Genomic DNA, 17352 nt, shown 5'->3' with positions numbered 1-17352 from the left:
TTGCAGATAAGGTGGTTTTCCTTCCTTTTTAGAATGTGGTCTATGATTTTGGTACTCAATGTACAAATGTACATTTGCCCTCTATATGTATTGAATACTATTGAATAAATAAATAAATAAATAAATAAATAAATATATATATATATATATATATATATGGTGTACATATAGATATATGAATATGATATATGAACTCTATAGGAATATATATAGATATATAAGCATCTATGTGTATTTAATACATATACATCTCTATAATTGAATAAATGGAGATGCCATTTCACATTTATTTAGGATTGAGATGTATTGTGAAAAAGAGAAACTTAACTGAGTGGTGTTTTGATGGAGTAAATTTCCTTCCTTTCAGAATCAATTGCCTTCACAGAGCCCTTGCTGGTCTGGCTGGCAGCCTCCAATAGAGAAGTGTCCTTCAAACCATGGCACTGGCTATCTGCAGCATGTGGGGGACAGGCATAGGTTGCACCCAAAGGCAGGTTGGCAATTCAGTGCCATCTGTAAAATCCTCCACATCAGAGTCCAGCCCATATTTGAGAGTGGCTGAGTACATGTGTGATGTGTGCACCTGGGCTAGTGGAAGGTGTCCCTGCTCATGGCAGGGGACTGGAAGAAGATGAGCTTTAAGGTCCCTTTCAACTCAGACCACTCTATGATTCTGTGATCTGATTTTATTAATTATAGTATGCTCACAATCAAAGAGTTGAGGGACTGAAAGCAAACTCTTTTTCTTTTCTGTTCCCCTGCCCTGCCCTTGTTTTTTTTGTTGTTTTTTTTTTTTTTCTTCAGTGTTTAATATATTTGAGGAAGAACATCCATATTGAAACTGTTCTGTGTCATTCTGTTTCTCCTCAGATAGCCAGCACCAGCTCAGTGGAATCAATGCCAGGAGCAGATAGTGGTGGTGCATTAGGAGGGGTGAGTAATTTGAAGCTAATACTTTAGTCAGAGCAGTGTTGCAAGGTGGGTTACATTTCTTTTGTAGCAGGAAAAATAATCATACTTCAATATAAGTTTATAGGGTTTCTGTTCTGCTGTCTGTGGCCTCAGCTATGCTGTCATTAGTTTCCTGGCTAAGTTATACCCATAGCTACTTGTCATTTGCAGCATCAGAAAATTTGAATCCTGCTCAGATGTGTCACAAAAACCAGGAAATAAACTCTCCAACCAGTTTGGTGAGTTAGACAGGTGACATTGCTTTATTAACAGTGCTGGATGTGTGTGGGTTTTTCCTTAAAGCATGCACAGACTTCATAAAGCACCATAACTCGTTTGGTAGCGGATATATGCTGCGTGCGCATCAGAGCTGGTTCCTTCAGTTTGCAACACTGGGTTTGGAGATGGGGGAAGTTTGGGTCAGCTTTTTTGTTTGGTTTTTGTTGGTATTTTTGGAGGTTTTTTGTTTGGTTGGTTGTTTTTGTGTGCATGTATTTAAATTGTGATAGGGAGCTACACTGATTGCTTGAAGGGAGAAGGGCAAAAAGATACCAAGAAATCTATCTGATTAATGCTGTTGCATTGTGTAACTCAAGATTTCATCTCCAGAACCAAATTTTGAGTAACACTTCTTCCACAGTATGCTTTCCATGCATTCTAGTGCAGAAGAAGAGGTGATAATACTTTCTTATGTCTCTGGTCTGTAAAACATTGACTGCCACAGAAGCAAAATATACTTTCAAATGTATTATTCATTTGGCTCAGTAAAACAGCTATGACTACTGCTGAGTCAAACTCAAGTTTTTGAGTCCTTAACAAGGTCAGTTTTTTATCATTCTTACCTCTCTCTTCTAGATTAAAAGATTTTCAGGAAATGCCTAGGGTCAGTTGAATTTACAGAAAATTAGCCTCAACAAGAACAAACAACCACCAAAAATACCCTTACCTAGAGATACTCTATAGGATGTTCTGTATTAACATGATGATTTTAGTAACAAAGGAGCGGTTTAGCAGCTCCTCCAGACCTCTGGCCAAGCTTGGAACCTTCTGGTAGAGTGCACAGTGTCTATGCAAAACTGTTAAACAGGCCAGCAACCTGACCTATACAAAAAATAAGTTATAAGTATTGGTGATTACTGTGCACCATGCTGGTTATTTTTTGTTCTCACTTCATATTTAACAATTGTTTCTTTATTTATAAAGAAATGCAACAATTTTTTCTTTATTTATAGTCGGTTTTGTGATTAGTGTTTTGTGCCTTGAGTTACAGAAGCTGTATTTAATGAGCTACTTAAAAAAAACCCCAATGTTTTATAGTATTAAAAAACCCAAAGCCACATAAAAATTTTGGCTGGTCTTAAGTATCTTTGGGAAATGTAAATTTTATTTGGAATTAAATATAAAACTTGTATCTTTTTAGTTGATAATAAATAGTTCTGTCAGTGATTTGCATAACATATCTTGATATGTTAAGTAGTTTTCCTTTAATCGTGTATTTAAAGAAAAATTTAATTCTTGAGATAGAAATAAAAATGGAGTTGATCAAAAAGACAGTTTAAAATACCCAAAATTGTGTAGTACTGATTCTGGGCTCTAATTTTGCTAAAAATGGATAATAGCAATGAGAATAATGAATAAAAACGTTAATTTCAGCCTCAGAAAATATGAATTTTTTGTGCTGACATCCCTTTAGTAACAGCTCAGTGAGAGCTCAAGCAATTCATGGTATGCTCAACAGCTTCACATGCAAACCACTTGGTGGTAGTGGTGGCCAGCAAACTGGGAGTGCCTTCCTGTGCTTCCCCTGCTTGAGAGGCTTCTGAGATTTTCTTCAGCGTTTGTATAACCAGGCAGTGAAATGCTACTGCTTGTCTACAGCATCTTTGCTGAATTGTCTTGCTGCTTTGCACTGCTAGTGCAGGTTATGCTCAGACTTCTGTGTGCAGGAGGAAATATGAGCTTGTGGAAAATATCTTCACGTAGTCTTGCATGTATAATGTTGGCATGTAGAGAAACAAACTAAAATATTACAAAGTACAAAATTTGCTATATAATTTAAAATTTTTCACTTAGTAAGCATTTCCAGAAGCACTTGCTGATGTTCTACCCCATTGTGGGTTGCTCCAAGTAGTTAATTTATAAATGGAAAATACGCCTGTAAGAGCATAATGAGAAGGAAAAGAATTAAAACTGCTATGTAGCTCAGGTGTCTGCTTATGTAAGAGTCTTATCAGACTGTATTTATGAGTTACATGAACAATATTGGGACTGTATTTCTACTGCTGGCTCAGACAGAATGAAATACGTGGCACAGAGAAGCCCTGGATCCCTGGCAGTGCCCAAGGCCAGGTTGGACATTGGGGCTTGAAGCACTCTGGGACAGTGGAAGGTGTCCCTGCCAATGGCAGGGTGGCACTGGATGGGCTTTGAGGTCGCTTCCACCCCAAACCATTCTGGGACTGTGTGATTCTCTGACTATATAGCAAGTAGTAAATAATGGTAACAGCAGTCTCCTAAGCCCACTGTTTTTCTTTTTGTTCCTACCAGCTTTTTGGTGATTCTTCCCTGCATTTAAGAAGCAAATGGAGGCTGAATAGTTCACTAAGTTCAGATCTCCGCTCACCTAAGAAGGCCAGCCACAGGCCTTCATCTTGCAGTCACATGAGTTGTACCTCTTGCTGCGATATATGCTATTTTTCCACCAAAATTTTAAAATTGGAGGAAACTCAGGATTTGGAGATTTAAATGCAGCAGAGTAAAAGCAAATTAGCAGTCAAAACAGCCTAGTCTGAAAGTAGATCCTGGCTCTGAACAGAGTTTATGTGATTTTTCCTGTCAGACTCAGCAGCTCCAAAACAGGGTTGGGTATATTGAGAAATATGGCAATTATTCAACCTCATTAATATCAAGATGCTGAAGCAAGGGCAGCTCTGTGCTAGCACCCCTTATAAAAGGCATCAGCAGTAAATAAAGTAGCTTGTGTAATAAAGGACACAAAGTGACTGTTAAATTTATCTAGAATGAACAACTTGAGTTACAACACATGTCCTTGTTTGCTATTCAGTGTCAGAGTTAAATAACATATTATTGAAAAAGTCTTCTATAATAGCTCACTGGAATTTGCTAAGTAATAAAGACTTTAATTTTTATTATCTTTTCTGTAGCTACAATAGCAATGTTTCAAACTCTCGTGTTCTCAGTATATTCTGACAATGTTGACAAATACTGTGAAATATTGCTGTCATTCATCAAACACTTAGAGACATATATACAGCACCTTGTATTTTTGTAATCTGCATGTTGGCATGTTAATCATAGAATCATGTAGTGGTTTGGGATGAAAGGGACCCTAAAGATCATCTCATTCCAACCCTCACCATGAGCAGAGACACTTTTCACTGGACCAGGTTCCTCAGAGCTGAATCCAACCTAGCCATGAACATCTCCAGGCATGGGAAATCCAGTTGATGCTGCATCCAGTAATGCTATTCAATTTGTCAGGAAATTGTGCAATTGGGTTTGCTGAGTGACTTTAGGTACTGGCTTGGATTTAGAGGCTAACCTTGCCTGGCCACAGCACATAGTGCAGGTCCCTGGTGTGGGTGTCCCTGCCTTCCTGAGGAGCTTTATGCTTCATCTTGGGCTGGGAGGCCCAAGAAGCTGGCCTAAGAAAACTCCTAAATTAAGCATTTGAATTCGGGTGGTGCAAAGTCCACTCCCAACACCATTCACTTCTTCAGTCAAGCCGTTTTCCCCAAAATCTTCATATCTCCCCCCCACCAAGGGAGGGAAATTTACAACACACTCAGGAAGTCAACCTGTACCTTGAAAAAGGAAGAAGAGGTGAGTGCTGGAAGGGAAGCTTTTCTTGAGAGGTCCATCTTGGCCATTCCTCCACCTCCTCACTGACAGACAGTGAGAGGAGATTGCTCCGTGGTGCTCAGGAGATGAGTGGGCAGAGAAGGGCTCAGACCACATAATGTCCCCCCAAGGCCCCTGATAGTTGAGCCAGCCAGTCCTCCAGCTAAGGCAAGCAGCAGTCATGCAGATTCTTTCCTAAAATAATATGAACCCCATAGAGGATCTTTGTCAGTAGAACTCTATGAACAATTTTGCAGTTTTTATTATTTTCTTTTTTTTTAATCACGTACTTGTACTTTTAATTTCAGAGTGATTCCTCTAGGAAATCTTCCAAATCTAAGCGAGACAAGGAGAAACAGTCTTGTAAGAGCTGCAGCGAGAGCTTTAACTCCATCACGAAGAGGCGGCACCACTGTAAGCAGTGTGGGGCAGTAAGTATCCCAGCACGCTCAGCTCTTGAGTTTCTTCTACAGAGACCATTAAAGACAATTTTTTATCTTTTTCAGTGCAGGAACATTCTGGTTCATGGCAAGTCATTGTCAGATCAGGTTTTTCCACTTGCTTTACTTGCTGGGTATCAGGGGGAAAAAGAGCAAAACTGGTGCCAGGGTCCTAATTTGTGCTGGTTTAATGGCAAATTCAGTGCCTGAGTGGATAGAAAGAAAGGTGGTGCTGTTCCTGTGGATGGGTGTGTATCTGGGGGAAGGGGTTGTAGTTTGTTTGTGGAAGCAATGGCCTTAAGACAGCTTCACTTCACCCAGACAGCAGCTCTTCTAACATGAACAGCTGAACATGACATATTAAAGGTGGGATTAAGCTATTAGAGAGCATCCAAAGGAGGGCAACAAAGATGACAAAGTGAGCAAAGCCATGTGAGGAGCAGCTGGGGGCACTTCTTCTCTTCAGCCTGGAGGAGACTGAGGGGAGACTCACTGGGGTCAACAACTTCCTCTGAGGGGAGGAGGAGGGGCAGACTCTGATCTCTTTCTCTGATCTCTTCCTAGTACTCAAGGGCGTGAAGTTGTGTCAGGGGATGTTTAGGTTGGATATTAGAAAGAGGTTCTTCCCGCAGAGAGTGGTCAGGCACTGGAACAGGCTCCCCAGGGAAGCAGTCACAACACCAAACCTGCCAGAGCTCCAGGAGAGTTTGGACAGCACTCTCAGGCACAGCGTGTGACACTTGAGGATGCCCTGTGTGGAGCCAGGAGCTGGACTTGGTGATCCTTGCAGTTTCCTTCCCAGTCAGCATATTCCGTGATTCTGTGTTTCTTTCCCTATAGAAAGGTTGTGTAAAAGTGGTTTCCTCCTGCTTGAAAAACCAAAGAAATTTTATCCCAGAGAGGCAAGGCTGGCTTACTGAAGGCCCTTAGTCACCTCCCCTAGATCCCTTTATTGACGACTGAATTCCCTTTTCTTTTTCTGTAAATCATAACCATAGCCAAGATGAGATGGATTGCTGTAAGATGACTTGAAACCTCATTCAGTGTTCCTAATGTAATTAAGGTCATTTGAAATAGAGATAAATTTTCAGCTGCAGAGAGATCTATATGTATAGTTAAGGTATTTAAAGAAACCTCAGTCTCAGCAATTGAAATTAAACTGCTGTGGAGGAGGCATTTTTACCCTGGTGTTGGGATTTTCAACCTTCTGGTTTGGTTTTATTAATAATTGCTTAAATCATGAAATACATTTCTGGAGGTTTAAAGTATCCCATTGCAAAGTCAGTGTAACTAAAGAAATTAAATAATGGCTTTCCCCCAGGAACAGAGAGAAACAGAATTACATCATTAATAATTTATTGTTAAACCATTGTTTGTTGTGCAATGCCTTGTGGTGTGACAATAGCACTTGAATTAAAAAAGTTAATTTATCTCAAGGAAAGACTATCATGTTGCTAAAAATACTGTCTTGCTTTTGTTTGGGTAACACTTCCTGAATTAAGGCAGTCCTCTTCATATAGCAATTAAAGCCTTACAGTGAACCATGTAACAAAATATATGTGTGCTGCAGGTTTGTGGTTGTTATTGTACAGAAATTCAGAATGGATGTCCATCAGGCTGACACTCTGTAAAGGTTTCTCTCCCTGGAGCAAGTGTATTAGAGACAAATTTTTAGCATGAAAACAGGTTCTGTAACTGCAGATCCAGCATTCTTTCCACTGGTTCCTTGGGCCCAATGTGTCACTGCATGCTCTTGGCAGCTGAGGCAGACAAATAATTTTTAATGGCTAATATACTGGACTATGTTCTTAAAATAGTTGTTGCTTTCTGGATTCCTCAGTTCTCCAGGATGTCCTTGACTGATGAGGAATGTCAGCCACTTTTACTCTGGAAATCAGTCCTTCTTAGACCATTAGAGAGCTCTAATTGCTTCTTAAATTTAAGCTCTTTTTGACTTATAAAAGCTTATAAGAAAAGACAAGGAAAACAAACTTGAACTATGTTAGTCATACAGTATTTCCCTAAAGACATAAGTTTTCTTTAATTTGGTATTTTGGTATATGCCATGGGATCACAAACACGTCAATTATTAATGGAGGTAGATATAGTGAATATTATATTGGTCTTATATCTTACATATTATATATATCTTATATCTATTATATATATATTTATATGTAATAAAATATTATTTATTGGTAAATAAAATATTTACATTAACTTTCATGGAATTTTGCTTTACTAACAACCATTCTGCAAGTCAATTTCTTTGATAAAGGGTTGTGTTTTAAACATGCCTAATTAAACACCACCTGTCTGTTACAGGTGATCTGTGCAAAATGCTCTGAGTTTAAGCCACTTGCAGATAACAGCCGCCATAATCGAGTGTGTAAAGAGTGTTTCTTGCATCTCCCAGCTAGCCCCTGCAGCCCTGGGGTGGAAGCCGTTGGGGAACAGAAGAAAAGACTAGCTGCAGAGGTACAGTCTTTGGCTAAGAAGCTTTGTGAGGCTCTCTCTTTCTTTAGTGTATTTATTAAAAACTAATCAAATTGGTTTTCTTTTCTACCCCACCATGGTATTTAATCCTCTGACCTATAACTCTCATTGAATATGCCTGCAGCCTGGATGATGTTTGTAGATGGTGAGCATTCATCATAGGATGCTGATCACACAGGGATGCATAGGTTTGGCAGCTAAGCTTTAGCTTCCAAACTTACAAAAGAGAAGGAAAACCCTCTGACTTCTTTTTATTTTGGTGTATTTCCAGTCTTGATCTGTGCACAGTAACTATTCAAAAAATAAGATCTGTTTTATCACTTTTAATTCCATGTAGCAACTCTGTTGCTTGGGGGCTTTTGTCAGCTTTGTACCCAAACACGTCCAAGATCTCGGCAACAGAGTGCAGAGGAAGTTCTGGATCCAGAACCTGACCCCATCAAAACCTTTACATGTGGTATCACATATTCCCCTCTGCAGCTGGGGGATGGAATGAGACGGTCTCTACAGTCCCTTCTGACCCACACCATTCTGTGATTCTGTGATATCTGCTCTAGCTGTGCCTACAGATGATGAGCTCTTCATGGGTGCCAATACAGTCTGTGGTATCTCATGACAAACTTTGCAGCACTGTTTCAGTAGGAGAAGTTTGGGGTGCAAACCTGCACCTACACAGGGAAGAGAGAGCCCTGTTCATCTGAAAAGCCGAGAGGCTAACCGGTGAAATGTGACCCATTGCTTTACTTCAGAAAGAAGATTAAAGCAAAAAGCTGTAAAAACCCAAGGAAAAGTGTCATTTTTTCCCTCCTCTACTCAGGCTGCTAGTTTTTTTGTTAAATCTTCAAAGGATGAGGTAAAATGCAAGAAGGCTGGTGTATAGAAAGAAAATATCAGAGTCAGGCTTTTTCTTTCACTTCTGTTTACATTAAACTTTTTTAACAAGCTTATTAGCAGCTGAGGAGACTGCCACTTAACAAATGTTATTAGCAGCTGCCATAAATCTTCAGGAGACTTCTGTGCAAATCCAAATGCAAATAGGAATTTTTATTTTCTTTGCTTTCTATTAGAACACAACAATTTCTTCCAATCTTTTTTTGGACTCTGATTTGTCTCCATCCATGCACAAGAGGATCTGTTAATAAACCTTTCACACTAATTTGAAGTAATCTCCCAGCCTACTTTGCTAAGCAAGAAATGATCTGCATCATCTTAATTACCATTCTCAATTTACTGGGTGGAAGTTGAATTTAGCTTCATGTCCTCTGGGAATGGTGGTTCAACCTCTGCCTCTGTTACATGGAATCATGCTATTGCTTAATTGTATATAATAATTATTAATTTTTATTTTATTATGGCCTATCCAACATTTGTCCTCAAGTGTTATTTGACTCTGCACCACTTGAGTATTTTATATTTAATTCAAAGTATTTTGCACACCTAAACATAAATGGAAGCAGCTCTGGTTGTTTTGTGTTTTTTTCCTTCATCCAGAAGCAAAGCATCCTTGCAGCTGAAAACAGCCTCTTCAGCAGCTACCTCCAGTTCTTTGAAAAAGGGAAGACTTGGTACAAGATGTGGGTGACCATCCCCAAGAGTGAACCTCTTGTTCTGTATCTGCAAGCAAGCAGCCAGGTAAGATGGCATTCACAAGGGTTAACACACAGGAAAAGAAAAGCGTAAGTTTAAATATGTCAAGCTGAGGAATGGGTCAAAGGATTTGGCTTATTTCAAGAACAGAACTGAATTTTCAATTCTGGATATGGAACAAAGCCTCAGAGTTTAGATTATCTTGTTACCTGTACTTACTGCTGATAGAATTAAATTGCTTTTCCATTCAAAATTTTTACAATAAAAGGGGGACAAAACAAATGTAATTTAGTTATCCTTTAGCTTTTTTAAGGTTTCAGACAGGTGTAGTCAAAGGTTTTATTACTCTTTCATTAGGGATAGCACTTTCCTGTTAAATATATAGAACAGCAAAGGAGGCTGGATATTGCAATTGCTGGAATTGCTGGTTCAAGTTTGTTTTCTTTTTTAACCTAGTTCTGGGTCGATGGGATAGAGGAATTTGTGAAAATGTATATGTTCTTCAGCCTGAAAAATTATAAAGCTCTCTGTCATAGCATCATGGGGTTTTATCTTTACTTGAAATACTTACATTGATAAGAGTTTTTTGTCTCTAAATGCACTATTGAAGCTAACTAGCATTTGTGTGTGGCAAAAATCAAGGGATAGAAACATCTGTATCTAAACTAGAAATATCTGTCATGCTTCCTTAGCACTGAACAATGCTGAAAGGAGATCCCCATATCCAGTTTTGCATTTGGCATTTGACATATTTATACATGGCTTTGGTTTATCTTCTACGGGGGATGGGAAAAGGAATGGAACGGAATTCAGCCAGCAATTACCCTGCTGTAGTTGTAGTGATAAGAAGATTTTCTTTTTATTAGCATCTGTTTGTGGCTAGGAACAGTCAAGAAAATCAGTTTTCCCTGTGATTTTATAAAGCATTTCAGAGTAAAACTCACCCTGTATCTGATCAACAAATACTACACCTTGTTAGAGCTGTGTTCATTTCTCAGCTTGTCAGCAGAAGCACCTCTGGCTTTAAGCAAGTTTGTGTGATGTTTTAAACATAGTGCTCAATGAGGCTGAAAGCTTGAAGAGCTTCAGCTCCCTTGGCTCCATCTGTGGTTCCAACCCCACACTGAGCAAGCATCCAATTAATCCTGCAGGCAGCAAGCTGCCCAGTTTCCCTCCTAGTCAGCAGGACATGTGTGGCTGAAATTACACATTGGAATAGCAAAGAGCCTCTGACAAGGCACTAAAACGAAGACAACAAATCCAGTCTTTGGCTCTCTCTGGATTCAGGGTCTTGAGAAAGGAACGATGCTTTAAAAAGCCAAGTAGAGAGAACAGCTTCACCAGCAGAGCTTTTCAACTGATGAGCAAGCTGTATCTCAGACAACAGCATTGCAATCCACACAAACCAAGCCAGATTGTCTCACACTTGGACAAGGACAGTGGGAATAGAGGGAGAGAAGTTTAAGTTCTTTGGCCTTTCTCACACAGAAACGATGTGTGTTATCTGAAGGATGGCAGGGGTGAGAAGTCGAGAGGAAGCAACACCCCTCACACAGTATGATTGAGAATTTCTCCTACTGCCCAACTGATGGTTGCAATACAGCATAAATAATAATCCATGGACATAATTCATTTGCATTCAGTGCAAACTTAATGATGGTTGATTCTTCAGGACCCACCTGACAGTCATGTAAAACCAGAGATGGAAGCTGGAGGAGCTTCTCTGCCTCAGTTGCTGTGTACTTTGTCCATGTCCTGCCAAATCTTGAGCATCTGCTGATATTATTAATAAGATCCCGGTTTTTTTAGGGGAAAAGTGTGCCTCTGGCACTAATTGTCAATTTTATGACAGTTAAATTTAGTGGTTAGTGTCCTCAACTATTTCAGGGGTGAGATAATAAAGTGCCAAGAAAGCAAAAGGACAAGGTTATTTATCTTACATTCCAAAACCAGGATTTACTGTCAGGAATGAGGCTGAATAACAAAAGTTACGCCTCTTTCTTCAAGGGCCTGCCATTCCCATTTGTGTACTTCAATTTGCATCCAACTGCAGGAAAAAATTTGGAAGCAAGTCTTGTTTCTTGATATTAATCCAACATTCTTGTTAATTCTGATTTACATAGGATGCACTAGACTTCTGAGGAAAATCTCTTCCAGAGCTTCATTCAGTCAGAATGTCTGGAATCAGTTGGGAGCCACTCATGTGCTTAAATATTCTTTTCCCAGGCATAGTTCTGTTTTGCACAACCACCTCCATGGATCTCACAGGCCTCTTTAGACCTGCAAAGAAGCATTTCCTTTCAGAGATGTGTCTTTCGGGAATAATATTGCCACCAAGAGTATTAAAGGTCTTGAAACATAAAGCATGACTTAAGAAGTTTGAAAGTTGGGGGATTATTGTTAAGAAGAACAGAAAGAATAGCTGCCTCTTGGGAAGAAGGAGCAAACCAAGCTGAATCTGGAGCTTTGAATACAGTGAAAGCTTCTTCCTCTGCACCCCTGGTCCTCATGCCAAAGAAGGGATGCTAGTGCAGGTAGAAACATGACTCACAGATTTAAAATAGCAAGAAAACTGTTCTTTTGCTTTTGACCCTTGTTCCAGGAGAATGAATTAATCCCCTGAGTGTTCGTAGTTCAAGTCTTTGCGTAAGGCTTTATGCATGAGGATTCCCAACTTGTTTAGGTTTGGGAATCAAACCAGTTTGATTTGTCCTCAAATGGAGTCACAAATAGTACAGCTGTTTGTCGTATTTATCTCAGTGAAATTGTAAGAGTTTACTTATAAGCAAAGACCACTTCAGCTGTAAGGAGCAGCAGTTTTAAGATAAATTAGTCTTGCCTTTTCAAGGGCTCCACCTGGACCTTCTACCCTTGTTGGCCTTGTAAAATGCACAGCTGCTTGCATAGCTCTGACATGAACTTATCTGAATGAGACATGCAAAATTAAGGCTTCCAGCCTAGCTGGAAAAGTAATGGATTTAGGAGAAATATGAAAGGTAAAACTAGTATAGCTAGAGCTAGTATATTTATGTATATATCAGATCAAACTTGATCCAAGAGAAAATTTTGTTTTATAAAGAAGAAAAATCTTCCATTCATCATGTAAATGTGATTTACTTTTAGAAAATAAGGGAGAAGCTGAGTTTGAAATTGAGCTCAGAGTTTTTGGGAAGTTTTTTTTCTTGCTTGCCTTTTGATCCTGTTTAGTAGAAGCTTTGCCTGGTCCTGCACAAAACTCTGCCTGCCCTTTTTTGGTCCTGAAGATCTTTGCATCACATGAGTCTCTCAATGCTTTCTGTAAGGCTGGGGTTAGATCATTAATTGATAAAGAGTGGAGTTTAGGCAGAAAAAAACCAGGTATTATCTAAGCCCATGCAGAAGTAGGAGGGGGGAAATGCCATTGTGGGTCACTGTTGTCTAAGACAGCTTATACATGGTAAAGAACTGTGGAGCCCAAGAGGCATGTCTGTATGCAGGAGTGCCTGAAACAGAACTGCCTGTGTGGTGGAACTGAGTTGTCTGTTCCCAAATCTTAAACCCTGGGTGTTGCAATGACTGCAACAGAGCAATAAATACATGCTGTTGTAATGACCTAGATAAATAACCCATTTGTGTTGTGCTGCTGAGAGTCAGGATGAGTGCACAGGGCTTGTGATTGCTGACAATATTACACATTCACTAGATTTTTATCTATCACTCACTCACTATCAGAGGAAAATTATTGTAATCAGCCCTAAAGTGAAGCTCTTTCAGCACTGGGTATTTTGATTTGATGAAATACTAGTATCATGCAGTCATACTATGCTGCATGCAGAAATATTTTTTAAAAATACAGTCCAACCAGCCAAATCGGTAGGCTCTTAAAACTAAAACATGAATTTTATCTCTCTTGTAAGGCCTGTAAATCCTACTTACATGCTCAGTATAGGGCTGGAATTCCTCATGGATGCATAGTAGTCCCTGGATTTGTTGGGCTTCAGGTAGGAGGGAAGGGTTCAGTGGCAACCACAGATGCTGCTAGTCCCAAAGAGAAGTCTGGATTGCGGGTGGGGTATTCCTCAAGGCCAAGTTCTTCACCTTTACCTGTCAGCAGTATAGCTTTTCAGAGATAATGTAAATCCCTTCCTTTTGGATCAGGCAGGTACAGACAAAGTGCCAAAGGCAGCATATTAAGGGAGGATGCAAGACCAAAGGCAGACTGCTTAATTTGCCTGTGTCTGCACATATTGGGTAGGTGCAACACATACAACTCAAATATCAATTTGCTCTTATGGTGCACTTCGTGGCTACAAACAGCATCATTTGTCATTGTCATGGGTAACCTACAATTTTCCATTTGACAAGTCTAAATGTCTACTCTTCCAAACCAAGACCAGTGAAACAGGCATGGTTGAGCTTGCATGTGCTCTTGTGCATTTGTGTTCATCAGTCCCATGTTTGCTTGCTTGAGCAGTGCCGTGTGTGCAGGAGCTGCTCTGTACATGCCAATTCTTCTGCATGGGCAAGACCTTCCTGTTTTTAGGGATGTGGCTGTGGTGTCAGGGAATAGGAACTGTGCTGCATTTAGGACAGCTAGTTACACTCAAATGAGAACTGAGTGTAACTAGTGTTTGGCCTAAAGCTGTCTTTAGTCTCATTGAATAGTGCTTGGTCTTCAAATAGTTGGACTCTTGTATTTTTGCATGACAATAACAAGCAATAGATTAATAAATCAAGAAGCCTGCATTGATTTAATAAACTGTGATACATCTTTGACTGTGTATTTCTTGCCCATTTAGTTAATGTACATGTTTGCATTGATGTGAGCAGTTTTGATACTTGAATTATTTTAGACAAAGTGTTAGAAAAGTTGGCATTTTTTTGGCCATTGTTTTCAGAGTTTTGGTCCTCTTTCAGATTTGCCAAGTCATCTGCATTTGGAGTGGGCTGACAAAAGAATGATTTTGCCACTTCTCTGTGGGATGCTTCGTTAGGTTAGGTATGGGGCTGCAACACAATCAGCTGCTACAGAAGGTGACAGCTTTGTACAGATGCTTGATGCCTGTATGATTCAGACTTCAGTTTGGGGACTCATCTTTAGAAACACTTTGCTGAGAGCAGTTGAAGAGGTTTCTTGGCTATGGCACACCCTGCCTTGCTAAAATAGTCTTTCTTGAGAGCTTAGGAGAGGAGTTGGTTGATGCTCATGATGTAACTGTTAGCTGTATTGCTCCTTAGATATGACCTTTAAAAGATGGTCAAGAATTTGAGCATTGGTTTTCTTGAGAACTCTCAAAGGCATCATAAATGACTGAAAATCAGAAACTGTCTTTTCTTTCAAAGACTTTTGCCTTGCCTTTTAGTTGCCTTGGTGTCTCTCAGGGTCTAGCTTTGCTTATTTGCTTCCTTTTAACCAATCCTACAAAATATCCCATGATGTTCAAAAGGACAACACCAATCTCTTCTCAGCTGGATCCCATTTCCTGTATCTAATGCAGAGGAAATTTTGTCAAAGTTCCATGAAATGATATTAAAATCCCTGGCCATATTTACTGTGAAAGGGAATCAGTGAAGTACAAATAAAGCACCAGTAAGGCATTGCTTTTTGCTGGTTTAAGCTGAGCAGTCAGTAGTACTGCCTTGTCCCCGCTTCCTCCTCTGCAGAGCCTGGGACTGCGTCTGTGTGCTTCCCGCAGTGTGTGCCTGCCGGCTCCATGCAGTGTGCCTGCCCCTCCCACCTCAAACTGCATTTGGTCCTGAATTCTTACACTTGTTCTCTCTCCTTTAGGATGGACGAAACCCACGTCCTATCCCTCTGCCAGGCTACGAAGTCAGTTTACCAGATTCTGGTGAGAAGTTTGACGTGAAGCATGTTTTTAAGCTTTGCCAGTCCCATCAAACTCTCTATTTCAGTGCAGAAGATGAAGAGCTGCAGATGAAATGGATGGAAGTTCTCACCAAAGCTGCCAAAGGGGAGACTGAGGATACGGCTGAAGGGCTCAGCAACCCATAGAGCAAGTTTCATCTAGTTTCTCTCTTACATGCTATAAACCATCACTTGAATTTGGTATTCATGGCACTTTGGAATCTGTATGGCTTTATATTTTCATGTGTCTGCATATGAAATTCAGTGGTTTCTCACCTTTTATTGTACATTTTTCACATACAGTAGTTACCTGCCATATATTATGTTAAATGAAAAAGTAGTTAGTTGTTGGTGGTGTCAATGCTGGTTTTAAAACAAAAGACAAAGAGCAAAGCATTAATTTTAACAAAGGTAATGGAAAATCATCAGTCTTTTGTTTTCCTAAATGTATATTTTCCAGTCCTTTTGATTGCTGTTGAGTGCAGGATGTGTATAGTCTGTGATTGTTCTACAAATGTTGCCTTTTAAGTTAAGTGTGGTAAAGGCATGTGCTGGCCACTGACATTCCATTCTCTGTCTCACCCTCCTGGTAAAGTCTTTGTGATGTGTGAGCAGCGTACTGAGTATTTTCCCATTGCTAAAACTATGTCTCTGCTATTTTGAGATGACCTGTTCAAATGATAAATGTAGAAGGGATTTCTAAAAACGACAGCAAATGGTGCAGAACAGAACATTAAGAAGCCTCATTGATTTTAAGCATTTATTATATTGATTGCTTTCTTCTGGAACCAATACCTTCCTTCCCTGTATTGGAACCCATTATGATGTAAGTGAACAAACATTTTATACTGCAAACTGGGTTATGATCAATAAACAAGAACATTTTTAGTATACACCATACAAAAAGGTGACTTTTTTGTTCTACTGGTTAATTTAAGTGGCCTAGGTTTTATTTATATATTTTGTAAATAATGTTTCATAAGTATTTTAAGAATTTTTAAAAGACCTCAGCTAATTAACAGGATTTAGTGCATAGTTAAAACATATTTGTATGAACTGAGTTTGTAATTTAATTTTCCTGTTCACTTGTTTTTGTCTTATTTTCAAACAGAAATGCTTATCTGTTTAAATAAAAATTCCTGCAGTTAACTCCTGAGCCAGATTTCCAAGGCACAGCAAAATTTAGGTCAACATTTAATATAGGTTAAAAAAAATATATTAAAGTCCAAAGCAAACAAACAAACAAAAAAGGCATGTCTGTTCCTAGTGGTAGTAAGCATGTAGTATCAATCAAAATTAAATAAAATCTTTCACAGTACTGTATTTTTAAAGGGTTTGGTTTAACTTTTGTTAACTTTTGTCCTTAGCCTTCTACATTTTCTGATACCGACAGAGAGGAAGAAATGCTCCATACAGAGTTTTTTAGGATTGTTGAAAATTAGTGATCTGAATCAGTGCGTATTTTTTGGACTAACAGAAAAGGACTTATCCTTCTTTGGAGTTTGGTTTATTTTTTACATTGGTGAATAAATCGTATATCTGAAGTCCATGACGATAAAACTTAGAGGCCATGTATTTGATTATCCACTGGAAATTTTTCTTAAGGCTTGCATCTTTCCTCCCTACTCACCCTCTCCCAGCAGTCTACACAGAAAAGATTTCTTGAAGAGTAGCTTTTACCATGAAAAGGAATTCTTTCCAGTGTGTGTTATTTCTTCTCCTAAGCTTCCTTGAAAATATAATGATGTAGAGTACTTACCTTGAAAATTTACTCATTTAGTAACATTTCCCGTTTGGAGGTGGAGTTTTTGTTTGTGTTAACATTCTCTCATTCTATGATCCTAAGCAAATCAAGGGAAATGTGCTTAGTGAACACATTAACAAACCAATATGCTGTAATGCAAGTGCAAAGCACCCTCAGAGAACAGCCACAGGCTACAGAACAGTGTTGTAGGAGAGTCTCTCTTGATCCACATTGACTGACCAGCACAAGGTCCCAGAATACAGTGATGCTCTGAAATCACAATCAAATCCTCTGAGAAATCACTACATGTCTCTGAAGGTTTGTCCTAAGTTTACAGCAGGATCTAATCTTGTCCAGATCAAAGGCTGGAGGGTTAGGACCTTTGTTTCATTCTCCTTCCTCATCTTCTCTCCTTTGGAAGGAAGTGG

At 39.3% G+C, this 17352-nt stretch overlaps 1 protein-coding gene across 11 annotated transcripts in view; it reads left to right on the top strand.

The window, feature by feature from the left end:
* The window catches only part of FGD3 (FYVE, RhoGEF and PH domain containing 3), a 95290-nt gene extending 78787 nt beyond the window's left edge, over positions 1-16503 (top strand). For 5 of the 11 annotated variants that reach the window (XM_088171750.1, XM_088171751.1, XM_088171755.1 and 2 more), the window contains exons 15-19: positions 871-933; positions 5121-5243; positions 7578-7730; positions 9240-9380; positions 15103-16503. In XM_088171750.1, the coding sequence (XP_088027876.1) occupies positions 871-933; positions 5121-5243; positions 7578-7730; positions 9240-9380; positions 15103-15327 (705 nt within the window). In that variant the 3' untranslated portion in view covers positions 15328-16503. Of the gene's footprint in view, positions 1-870; positions 934-5120; positions 5244-7577; positions 7731-9239; positions 9381-13472; positions 13566-15102 lie in introns of all 11 variants that reach the window. The other 6 variants (XM_088171754.1, XM_088171752.1, XM_088171758.1 and 3 more) reach the window with 3 other exon arrangements.
* The last annotated feature ends 849 nt before the right edge of the window (positions 16504-17352 follow it).

This window comes from Sturnus vulgaris, chromosome 11 (genome assembly GCF_052056855.1).
Source record: "Sturnus vulgaris isolate bStuVul1 chromosome 11, bStuVul1.hap1, whole genome shotgun sequence".
Classification (NCBI taxonomy): domain Eukaryota; kingdom Metazoa; phylum Chordata; class Aves; order Passeriformes; family Sturnidae; genus Sturnus; species Sturnus vulgaris.
This window is presented reverse-complemented; position numbering and strand designations above follow the sequence as displayed.